The sequence below is a fragment of the Camellia sinensis genome, chromosome 1 (genome assembly GCF_055761805.1).
Source record: "Camellia sinensis isolate YWXY chromosome 1, ASM5576180v1, whole genome shotgun sequence".
Lineage (NCBI taxonomy): Eukaryota > Viridiplantae > Streptophyta > Magnoliopsida > Ericales > Theaceae > Camellia > Camellia sinensis.
In genome coordinates, this window is record NC_138961.1 from 18,828,826 (window position 1) to 18,841,779 (window position 12,954).

General features: G+C 32.3%; 1 protein-coding gene and 1 pseudogene across 1 annotated transcript; one reads left to right on the forward strand and one right to left on the reverse strand.

The window, feature by feature from the left end:
- The first annotated feature begins 99 nt into the window (after positions 1–99).
- LOC114294131 (protein FAR1-RELATED SEQUENCE 5-like) lies at positions 100–1,416 on the forward strand. Its single transcript, XM_082918532.1, has one exon. The coding sequence runs from the start codon at positions 100–102 to the stop codon at positions 1,414–1,416; it is 1,317 nt and encodes a 438-aa protein (XP_082774658.1).
- Positions 1,417–5,445: 4,029 nt separating this feature from the next.
- LOC114294122 (UDP-glucosyltransferase 29 pseudogene) lies at positions 5,446–7,382 on the reverse strand (annotated as a pseudogene).
- Positions 7,383–12,954: the final 5,572 nt, after the last annotated feature.

Genomic DNA, 12,954 nt, shown 5'->3' on the forward strand with positions numbered 1-12,954 from the left:
ACACGTCAGGACTTAAAAAATTATCTTCGGACAAAACATCAGAAGGAATTGAAGTTTGGAGAAGCTGGAAGTTTGTTAGCATATTTTGCAGACAAATCAATGAAGGATTCATCTTTTCACTTCACTGTGCAGCTAGATGTTGGAGAACAAATTACTAACATCTTTTGGGCTGACCCGAAAATGATAATTGACTACAGTTTATTTGGGGATTTTGTGAGTTTTGACACAACATACAGAACCCACAAGGACTATCGGCCACTAGCGGTGTTTGTAGGGTTTAACAATTATAGGAAGACTGTTATATTTGGGGCTGCACTTCTATATGATGAAACAATTGCCTCTTTCGAGTGGTTATTTAAAAGTTTCTTAGATGCTATGTCAGGGAAGCAACCAAAGACCATTTTCACTGATCAAGACCCTGCAATGACAAAGGCTATCTCACTAGTTATGCCTAATACGTTCCATAGAATATGCACATGGCATATGAGACGAAATGCAATTAAGCATTTAGGAAGCAAATATAGAGGTGATGATGGTGGGATTGGTGCAGAGCTTGCTAAATTTATTTACAATTATGAAGATGAGGAAAGTTTCTCTAGTGCTTGGGAAGACATGCTTGATAAATTTGATGTTCGTGATAATAGTTGGTTGCCTACTATATATAGGGTTAGAGAAAAATGGGGAAAACCATATGTCATAGAAGTTTGGTCAGCTTGGGCAGATACCACGCAAGTTAGCGAAAGCTTCAATGGTAAACTACGTACTTTCTTACAATCAGATTTGGGGATATTGTATTTCTTCAAGCATTTTGAGAGGGTTATTGATGATATTACTCATATTGAGTTTGATTGTGAGTATGCTTCTCGTCAGAAGTTGCCAAAAATTGGCTTGCCCATTCCCTTGTTGATTAATGTAGGAGATTTTTATACAAACCCAATTTTTGAGATATTTAAAGAAAAAATTTTGAAAAGCCTGTCTGCTTTTGCTTGGAAACAGGATGAAAGCAACCTTTCACATGATTGTATGGTGAAAGTGCTTGATAAGCCTAAAGTTCGTGAAGTTAAAGTCAACTTACAAGGCCCAACGGTGTCATGTACTTGTAAATTGTTTGAGAGTTGTGGAATTTTGTGTGCCCATGCTTTGAAAGGTCTTGACATGATGAACATCAAGGATATACCAAAACAATACTTACTGAAGAGATGGGCTAAGAAAGCAAAAAATGGAATAGTACAGGACATTAATAGGTGTATAAATACACATACAGCGGTTGATTTGGATGTGAATTTTCGTTATAGGATGTTATGCCCCAATTTGATTAAGTTGGGTTGTCATGCGGCTGAAAGTTTAGAAACGACGGACATGCTTGCAAAATTTACAGTTGAGATGGCAAAAAAGATTGATGATATATTAAGTTGACAACCTAGTGTTGGCCAACAAGCAAGTGAAACTCATGCACCTTTTTCATCGAAATCATGCGAAGAAGTTTTGGACAAAAATCAACCTCATAACTTACATACCTTAGGAGCAAAGGGGTTAAAGAAAAAGGAGGGTTTGGGGAAAAGTAGGCCAAGAAAAAGGCCTAAGAGTTGGGTTGAGTTGCAAGCAAAGAGCAAGAAAAGCAGACAAATGTTGGAACCTCAATCAACCCCTCACTCATCTTCTACTTTTGCAGATACTACTTATCCCCCACTATCAGATTGTTCATTACAGGTAGAAATGTCTTGTTGTTGTGATCATTTAAGATGAAATTAAAACTTAATTTATATTAGTATTCTTCATTTGCAGGGTGTTGGGATGTCTAGTTCCATGGCATGCATGATTCCAGAAACACCTCAAGCTTGGAACGATTCTTCATTCACTCAATTGTAAATGGTAAAAAAAATATTATCTAATTTTCCATTTATATTATTCATTTCAAGATTGCACTATTGTTTAATATCTTCAATTATTATTCTATTGCAGGGAGTTTAGATGCCCAGTTCTATGCTTTGTTCTTCATTTCAAGATTCTCAAGGATCTAGAAGTACTATGCGTTGAAACAAAATGACCCTATGTTCTTCATTTGTTAATGCTTCTTTAGTTCCAGTAATTGATTAGTGGAATTGTTTTAGTGGTTTCATCCTTTACAATTTCTTTTGAGGTAGAAGTACAATTGTTATTCCTTTTATGCAATTTTTTATTTATTTATTTATTTATTTTTTTGCAGAATTTTATAAATAATTTATTTGACTCTTCAGTGTTATGTGAACAATATTTTTTCTAGTAATTTTGCACTTTTCATGTGAACTGTAAATGAGAAAAATGCTTTGTAAATCTATAATGAGCACAAGAAAATATTCAGTTAAATCAAAAGGGTCCAAAATAATGCAAGTGATGAAATATTTGAATTTTTATAAGATGTTCATTTAACTATTCAAGTGTACAGTACATTTCGTTACATTCTCCAACCCCTTTCAATGACTTAAATTCATCCACAAAATACAATCCAAAAGACACTAAATTGTATCCCACTTGTATAGTAGCAATGATGGGTAATGAAGAGCATGAAGTAAGTCCCAGATGCATCATGGATGATTATCCTTAGGTTGTTTATCAACAGCTTCCTTCCACAAGTTCTAAAATCCTTGAAAGTTGGAACCCACTCAATAGGAGAACTCAACCTCCATCTTTTACAACCTGATAGAAATAATTAAAAAAAATATCATGTAAATAAAAATTTGAATTCTAATTAAAGAAACTTTATTTCTCTATTAGAATAAAATACTATTTCGACTGAGATACAATTTGGATATATATTAATTCGTTTGAGTACGGTAAAAAATGAATAGAAAAAAATTAATTAAATACTTGTTTCAAGTACCCGATACGTATACAAAAGAATCATATGAAGCACCATACAGGGTGTGGATATGGTGTCCATACCTCAGGACTGGAAACACCCATAGTACTTGATAAAAACAGAGCAAAAATTTAACATGCAAGCCAGAAGGATAGAGAAAGCCATGTTGAGACTTTTTTTTCCCCGCAAAATTTCAACTTCCAATCAAAAAGTAATTGGAGGTTCAGCATAGTTCAGCAAAAGAAGAAAATGCAACAATGTCAAACTCTGCAGAAACACTATCAAATTGTAGTAATTAACAATTGGAAACAAAATTTCATGAACCTTTACATCAATGAATCCCGATTCAAGCACACAAATCACACATACATAGGCCCTGTTTGGTAAGGCTTATTTCCAGCTTATTTCAGTTTTTAGCTTAATTTAAGTTATTTTGATGTGTTTGGTTCAGTTTAACAATACAGCTTATAACTTTTTGTAAGTCAAAAATCAACTTATTCTTTGAGTGGGCCAAGTTTGGGGACTTCAAAAAAAGCCAAAAAGCTAAAAAGTTACTCAAAAAGTTAAAAAGTTAACACTATTCACCAAAAGTCAACAATTACGGCTGCACAACTCCCAATTCAAAATTTTCCCTACAAATCAATTTTTACAATTTTTTATTACACATTTTTCAATAAAAAGTCAAAAAGTTAACCCAAACATCCATATTTTCAACCTCAATTTTTTAGTCCAAAAAGACAAAAAGTGCACTTTTTTAGTCTTCCCAAACTTGGCCTTAATTTATAAGTCAAAAATCAGCTTATGTTCACAGTTATAAGCTATAAGCTGTTAAATTATAAGTTATAATCACTTTTTCACAACTCTACCAAACGGGGCCATAATATACATATTTTGAATAAGAAATTTGAAACCCTAGATTGAATTGATCTGAATTCTAATGGTTTTGAGCTTACCCATGCGGAGCCTCAGTTCTTTGACCACGTATTGTTGTTATTTCTTCGCCTTTGCCTAGGACAAGTGCTTGTTGGTGTGGTAAACTCATATATATATATATATATATACATATATATAGAGAGAGAGAAAGAGAGGGAGGGAGGGTAGGGAGAGAGAGTTAGGGATTTCAATGAGAAACATGAGGACTTGGTGTGCCTCATTTTGAAATACATTATGGGCTTATTTTTATGATCTGAACCGTCATTTTGTAGGATTTGTTGAGTACTTCAAGCCTACCAAAAATCATATTAATCGGATATCAATAACTATATGATCGAATTGCATATTTTTATACTATTTTTCAAAAGAAAAACTTCCTGTTTATTTTTTTGATTATCAATCATATAGTTATTGGTATCCGATTAATATGATTTTTGGTAGACATGAAGTACTCAACAAACCTTACAATATGAACGGTTCAGATTATAAAAATAAATCCATAATGCACCACAAAATGAGGCACAACAGTCACTCCTGTGCCAAAGGCACAGCAGTGACCCCAATTCCGAAACATGAAAATTCCACAGAGACGGTGTTAACATTGACGGTTGTAAAAGACGATGTCGTTTAGATCTTTCAAAGAGCTTGTGAGTGTCTAATTTAATCAGAGCCATTAGTTTCCAATTTCGAGGACATGTCGCCATCCTATTATTTTGACTATCCAGTCCAGTTTACTTAAAAACTGCTGAGGAGCCGGGTTCTTTAACTAAAATATGTTGTCCCCAAACTCTAGCACTGATTTTAGATAATCAATTTCTACAACTTTTGTTATAAAAAATTGGGATTGGTATATTTAGTGACCTTTTTTTTTTTTAGTTTTTTCAATTTTTAATGATTTTTTTTTTTTTTTGTTGAAAATTTCAAAAGGTTTTACGTTTTTAAGTTTTACTTAATTAGACAAATAAAAAAATTAAGAATTAAAAGAAAAATTTAAAACAAAGTTTACTAAAGATAAAAAAATAGTTAGCTTTTATTTTAAGTGATAAAAAAACACTAAAAAAATTTTTAAAAAAATTAGGAAAAAGTACTTTTTAAGTTCATTCTGAACTAAAAAATGTGGCTAAATTAAGTTGCGACAACTCTATTTACTTCAGTACATATATTTTTATAGTTTTCTAATTATATTAGTGTTCCTCAAACACATTATATTTTTGGAGAACACTGCAGCAACTACAAATTGCAGATGGCTAGGGTTTAGATTTTGAAAATTTGAGAAGATGAGAATATTTTAGTATTATTGAGAATTGATGGTGTGAATCGAGAAAATAAATATACAGTATAAATAAACATCATTAATTCTGTTTCTCAATTCACATCATCAATTGTCAATAGTACTAAATTTGTGGTAAGCTACAACAAACACCTTATTAGCTTCATACAAATACAACTTAAATTACAGTCAAACTTCAGACACCAACAAACATCTATAATCTATGCCAGCAGACATATACACCCTCTTACAAATTGAAAAGTCTTATCTCAGCCCAATTGGCTTTACTGATCTCAACAAATTCAGAAAATAAGCACCACAAGTAAGTAACCCTTGTCATCCCTATTTAGTCTTTGGAAACATTTAGCAATGAAAATTGTTCTTACAAATATAACGTAACAAATCATATCAAAGCATCATTAAAGTTCTGATGATCATCAAAATATTTCAACAATAGTTCTACATAGTGAAATAACTGATATAAGAGAAAAATTAGTGATTGAAAACTTCGATATTCTTCTACTTTTGCATATTTCAACTTACAAAGTTGAAGCAACTCTTCTACCAGCTCATCTATCTCTTCCTCTCCTTTCATTCTTATCTTCTCGCTAAATTCTCTTGCTTTAATTCTTAAACCTTCACCACTTTTTTCATCCACAACCTTCCTTATTAGTTGTGCTATCTCTTCTCTATTAAGTCTTCCATTGATGTCTCTGTTGACCTCTACAGCCACACTAGTCTCCTCGACCAGTCTAGCATTTATTGGCTGGTCCAAATGCATTGGAATGGCTACAATTGCAACCCCAAATTTTAAACTTTCCATTATTGAATTACATCCATAGTGACTCACAAAGCCACCAGTGCTTGAATGGGCCAGAATTCTTGCTTGTGGACCCCAACGCTCCACAACGTCCTCTCTCTCCTACCCTCTCGATAAACCCCTTAGGCAGTGCTTCTTCATGCTCAACTTTCTCTCCCATAGGACCCATATGAAATTAACCTTGCTAAGCTCTAACCCATGAGCTATCTCTTCAATCTCTTCCTTGGACATAAAATTCTCACTCCCAAAGGAAACAAACACAGTTGAGGACTCATCTTTGTTGTCAAGTCATTCCATGATCTCAGTGTGCTCGTCCTCATCGTCAATGTCTCAAACAAGTGAACCAACAGGGACAATCTTTTTCTCAATAAAAACAAGCAGATAATCAATGTATTTTCCTTCAAGCTCTCTGAAAGTGTGGAACAAAATAATGTTGCAAGATCGTTTCATGGCAATATTAATGTGTACTATTTGGGCGTTGTTTTTTCTATAGTTTCATGGCATCTATAGCGCACACTTTGTTTTTGGCTTTGTTTGCAGCAGTCTTGATCATCGAATTGTGAAACTGCATTTCATGGAATCCCCAAAACTGAATTGCTTGAAATGGGAATTCGACACTGCTTTTCATTAACTTGTGAAGGGAGAAAGACATCATCGTAGCACCGATAGGTATGAAATCAACAGCGGGAATATTATAGGAGGAGGCAATGGTTGGTGCCCATGGCAGGTCGTAGTCATAAATGAGGTCTGGGCTTAGTGGAGAAGCTTGGGCTTGCCATCTTAAAGGCTTTTTGGAGGGTGGAATTGAGATGGACTGGGAGGCCATTGGTGGTGTGGTAGTGAGGAGGAAGCTCAGGCAAGGATGGAAGGTGGATTTCTACTGATTCAATGGAGAGAGAGTGCTGATAAGCCAGAGCACATAGAGCCCACAGAGCATAAGCCAGAGCCAGCCGCAGCCCCAGCAGTACCAGCTGCAGCAAAACCAGCCAAGGCTGCAGTACTAGCATAACTGTTTCAAGTAGTTAGGCTGTTAAAATTAAACCATGGTTAGATTATTTTGTTATAGTTAGATTATTTTGTTATTGTTAGCTTGTTATGATTAGATTCAATATAAAAAGCACTAAACCTCTGTAATCAATTCAAGAAGAATACAATCAAGATTTTTTTTAAGTACTTGTCTGTGATTCTTTTTCTTGATGGAATTGAGATTGATTGGTGTAGAACACAAATATATGTAGAAGCTTTTGTGTGTGAGTTTCTTGGCTAGCTCTAGGAATGCAGTAATGTGACCATGGGCAAAAAATGGCAGCATTAGGACATTAATTCTGCTTTGTTTTGAATCCATAATTTCTCTCTGGCCAGGCCTTTGTTTTGGTGGTTGGTGATCAATATAATGCACTCAATGGTATATATGCACATATGTAGATATATATGACACCAATGAAAACAATAGGCCCTTAATGTAATATAAATTCTATGGGTAGAGAGAAGGCTATGTGATTTTTTTTTTTTTTCTTTTTCTTTTTATTCATAAGAGAAGGCTCCATGTGATGCATGCATAATGCGAAATAATAAAAATAATCTATTAAATTTTAATATTAATAGAATTATAAGAAAAATAAAGAGTGGTTTTTCTCAATGGATTGATTAACATAATAGCCTAAAACTTACCTCTATTATTTATAATATAAAAAAAGTTTAATTAAACATTAATTATTAAATAATAATAATAAAATATTTTTTAAAATTACATTCGTATCAATTAGGTGGCAATTAGGTGGTATTGCTTGGGTATGAACTTTTGTGATATGTGCTCAGACATTAAATAATTTGCATTCATTTGTCGTTATTTCTCCCTCATTTAAAGAAAAGAAAGTAAAATTATTCGTTGGGATGTATGCTTGGCCAAGAGTTCTAACTACTCTGGTTGAGACTGTTACTAGCTCTCCAACAACTAGATCACTAAAAACTAATAATATGTATCAAAAACTCAATGTCCTTATGATCCCTAAACAAAATACTGATTCAAGCCCCTTTATTAGGTTGGACAAGTCTCATGATTCTCAATTTCGAAATATTTTGAGGGATGAGAGAATATCAACTGAACTTCTAGAGCTCTTTTTCAAATAATTCAATTTACTCTCTTGTGATTAAGGGTTATAGTACTTTACCAATTTATAATAGAGCCTCCACGTGATTTTAGACTAAATTACAAGATTTAACACCATTAGGATTAACAATAGGAAGACATTTATACCCTTCTTTCTCTTCTTCCACATATTATTCTTTGCATAAATAAACAAATTTATTGATTTTTAAATCAAATTATGTATCATATTTTTGCTTACATGCCAGAAAATATAACAGATTTTTTACCTTTTAAACCTAATTCCAAATTTAATGGTATATTAATATATATATATATATATATATATATACACACACACCGAATGTAGAAGAACTCAGTTAATTGTTGATGGGCAATGAAAAATGTTATTTATCATGAAATTGTGTTTCAAATTTACTTCAAAAATAAGACGGACGGTCTAAATTTAAAGTTGATAAGATGTGAGTCACACCTGGAATAATTGTGGTCTATAGATGTGCTTTTTGAAATATTTTTCTAAATATTGTTTCTTGATTTCTAGTATTGTTGATTATCAATTGATGCAAGCTTCTTGCTCTATTTTGACTTTTTTAACTAAAATATGAAGCCCAAAAAAATGTCTGAGAATGATTTTTTTTGACTTTTTATAAAAATAAAAGACAAAAAATAAAAACCTTGAAGAAGTAAAGGGAAAAAAATGAATTGACTTTTGAGAGTGACTTTTTGACTTTGTATATATTCAAACTATGAGGGTAAAGTAGTCAGATCCTTAACACAAAAATGAATTTTGCCTTTAAAATAACTACAAAAAATGTGACAAACATTAGGTGAAAACAGAGAATTAAAAGGTACAAATAAGAGCACCAATTCAATACGGGAAAGTCTAATGCACACATATAGCACATATGTTTATATCTATAAACGCGAATATATTCATAACTACACATATAAATATTTTTTGCTTCTGTGATTGAAACTTTCAGTAACACAATTCATTTCAATATAATTTGTTAAAGTTATGGGGAAGAAATTGCTCGTTAGGTCACGAGTTTTAAGAATTATTAATAATTTTTAAATTGTGTCAAATATTAATAAAAAAGATCATTTCTAAAAAAATAAAAGATCGCTTCTAAAACACGATTTTAATGAAGCGTACCACGTGCACGTGAGCCTGGTAGTAGCATAGAGGCATTATAATCGAACTTTGACATGGGCCTCGTTTGAAAATTGACTCTTTTAGTTGATTTTTTAACATTTTATAAAAAGACATATAAAAAATGGAGAGAGTGACATGACAATTTATGATGATTTTTTGATTATATACCTAGGTTCCCAAACAGAGCCTTAATATTTAATAAAGTAATAGTATATAAATAAAAATAAATTATACTGATCTCTCTTAAAATTTTGTACCATTAATTTTTATCTACATAAAATGTAAAACAAATATCATAAAACTCTATATTAGATGTTTCTATTCAATCTATATATAATTGCAAAAACATAAATAAAATTACAATAAGATAAAAAAAATAAAAAATAAAAAAACCACGATACATTTTGTTTTTACTAATATATTTCTACTAGCAGCCTAACGCTACCATGGTTGGCCCATGGTCACATCTCTCCATTCCTAGAGCTTGCCAAGAAACTCTCCCACGTATATTTGTGTTCTACACCAATCAATCTCACATCCATCAAGAAAATTATCGCTGAAAAGTACACTCTTTTCTAGTGGTGAAATTAAAAAATTAAATTAAAATGAGTACTTATTAATTATAATATCAAAAAAATTAAAAAAAATATTTTTTATAAATTTTTACGATTGATTTCAAAAAATATCAAAAAAATAATGTTATTTATAATTAATGTATCATGGACAATATAAAAAAAATATAAATATAAGTAAAAAAAATATAACTATAAGTCTTAAAATAAATTATATAATGATAATTTTTTATACAAAATTTGATTAAAAATTCAATATAATGGTAATAACAAGTTATCATTAGTATGTGATATCAATAACTAATAGTAAATAAACACATAGAGAGTAAACCTCATATGTCAAATGTAACTAACAATCCAATAAATTTCATATCTTTATAGTGAGATTACTTATACTTACATGTCCATAATAATGACATCACCGTTACATTCAAAAAATTTCATAAAATTTTCATAGATAATATGATTTATAGTATTCTCTCCATTTTCAATCAAAACAACCATTATTGTTCTCATAATTTTTAAAATGTCATTGACATTTCACTCTAATAATATTTTTATAATTTTTTTATTTAAAATATTTTCTTTATATTTACAACAAAAAAAATTCCAAAATTCAGGAAGGGCACATGACCCCCTAGTCCATTCTTTCTTCTGCCACTGCTCTTTCTATTGAATCCACCTTCCATCATTGCCAGAGCTTCTCCTCCTCACTACCACACTACCAATGGCCTCCCAACCATCTCAAATCCACCCTCCAAAGCTGAATCTCTGAAAAGGGGAATTGAAGACCACATTTCATAACCATGTTAAAGATATTGGTGAAGTTTGGGCTTGCCATCTTAAAGGCTGTATTGAGGGTGGGGGTAAGACGACATGGGAGGCCATTGGTGTGTGATTGTGTGGAGGAAGCTCTGGCAATGATGGAAGGTGGATTTCTACTAATTCAATGAAGAGAGGGTAGTCTATTGTTTTGGCTTACACAAATAGTTGAACAGTTCAAGATACTGTGTCCACTCGTTAGCCAGTAAGTCCGATAGACTTTCACTAGAGGAGGTTCAAAGTCAAAAGCTACGTATCTTGATATGGTGTATCTTCTTAATGTACTCTTTCTTTGTCTGCATTTGTTGTATGTCCGTTATCGTGAATTCCATTCATATGGGGGATTGTTGGAAGATGGCTTTGGAGGCTTTGGAAAAATCTTATTTTTTGCTAACTTTGAGCATTAATTAAGGTGGGACCCAAGCGTTATTTTTAACTTTTCTCATTGGGTTCATGTTTAATGCTGCTCAGTGAATAACATCGTGTATTTGGTTGCTCAAAATTATTTTCGGATGAATGAGAATTCAATGCGCATTTTTGGGTTCATGAAAATAGCTTTAGATGAATTTCCTACACATTTGTGAAATGTGCTTGTCCCACATTGGAAAGGCTTAAAATTTTGAATCGGTTTATATACTTTAGCTTAGGATATTTAGGATGAGCCCCAAGGGATACCCAAGATTGTGAAAGGGTGAGGTTATGGATAAAGTGGGCTAGACCCATTGGACCCAAAACAAAAACCACATGAGCGAGTTGGGCCTAGGCCTGGGCGTAGGTACGTGGTGTGAGGTTGGATTGGGTTTGTCTGGCCCAATATTTATCTTTTTTTGACCCAAAACATTTGTAATTTATATATTTATTTTTAATTTTGGTTTCAAAATTCAAAAATAAGTTGGTCCAGTTTTTTTTTCCGTCACCCAAACACATCCGAAGAGGTTCATAAAGTCTACATCCGAACATTTATTTATGTATTTTTAATTCTGGTTTGAAAATTCAAAAATAAGTTGGTCCAGTTTTTTTTCCTTCACCCAAACACATCCTAACAGGTTTATAAGGTCCACATCCGAACAGGTTCAGAAAGTCCACCCGAACAGGTGCAATTTCCACCCGAACAAATCTGTTTCTGTTCTGAATCCCGTTCCGAACAGGTTTTTCCTGTTGGCACCTGTTCAGAAAAGCCACTATATAAAGCATACCATTCCAACAATTCTTGGCATCAAATTTTCCCCTCAAAATTTCGTCCTTCTTCTTCTGTTCCTCCAGTGCTCTTACATCTATTATGTATTTAATTCTAGGAGAAAAAGAGAGTTACAGCATAGTTTTTGGTTCGCCAAACTTAATTTTATAATGTTGCAAATCAAGTGTTAGTCGTAGCATTTTGGGAAGTAGATGCCGTTAAATCTCGAAGCACTGAAGCGAGGGCGAAATCTATTTTAAGGAGATTATATCCAACACAAGCCTCGACTTTAATTTCTATAAGCATTTAATTTGGAATTTGATTTATATAACTATTTTCTGAATTATTTGATTTTGTTGTTTATTTTATTTACACATTTAATTTACACATACATCCACTGTGGGAATAATAATCTTAAAATAGATTCGCCATTTTTATTTATTTTTGTGTTAGACAGACGAATATTTTGTTTTGGAAAATTAAATAGTAGTCATATACTGTTTAATTTCTTAAATAGTAGTAATAGACTGTTTAATAATTTCTTTGATAACATAGTAGCCATATACTGTTTATCATTGAAATTTTGTTACAAAATATTATTCTGTATATTTTGTGTGTAGATTACATTTTGTATAAATTTGTGATCAGTGTATTATTATTTCGTCAAAATTATGACAACTGAAATACACAATACTGAGACTGTTATTACTACAATCCCCACACCTGTTATACCAGTGATGACTTCGGTAGTACCGATAAATCATAGGAAAAAGCCAAAAAAATTCAATGGATATGATTTTAAAAGATGGCAATAAAAAATGATGTTTTATCTTACGATATTGAATTTGGCTCACTTCACTCATAAAAAAGCTCTGGCACTGAACGAGGGAGAAATTGACCGGCAAGTGGTTGCTGCAATTGATGCATGGAAACATGGTGATTTTCTATGTCGAAATTATATCCTCAATAGGCTGGACAATACACTATACAATGTGTATAGTGTTAAAAGCACTACAAAAGAACTGTGGGAATCTCTAGATCATGAATATAAGACAGAGGATGCAGGTATAAAAAAATTTGTTGTCAGTCATTTTCTAGACTTTAAAATGATGGATTCTAAGACAGTTAATAGCCAGGTTCAAGATCTCTAATTAATTCTCCATGACATATATGTAGAAGAGATAGTTCTCAGTGAATCTTTCCAAGTAGCGGCAATCATTGAAAAATTGCCACTATCCTGAAAAGAATTCAAGCTAAA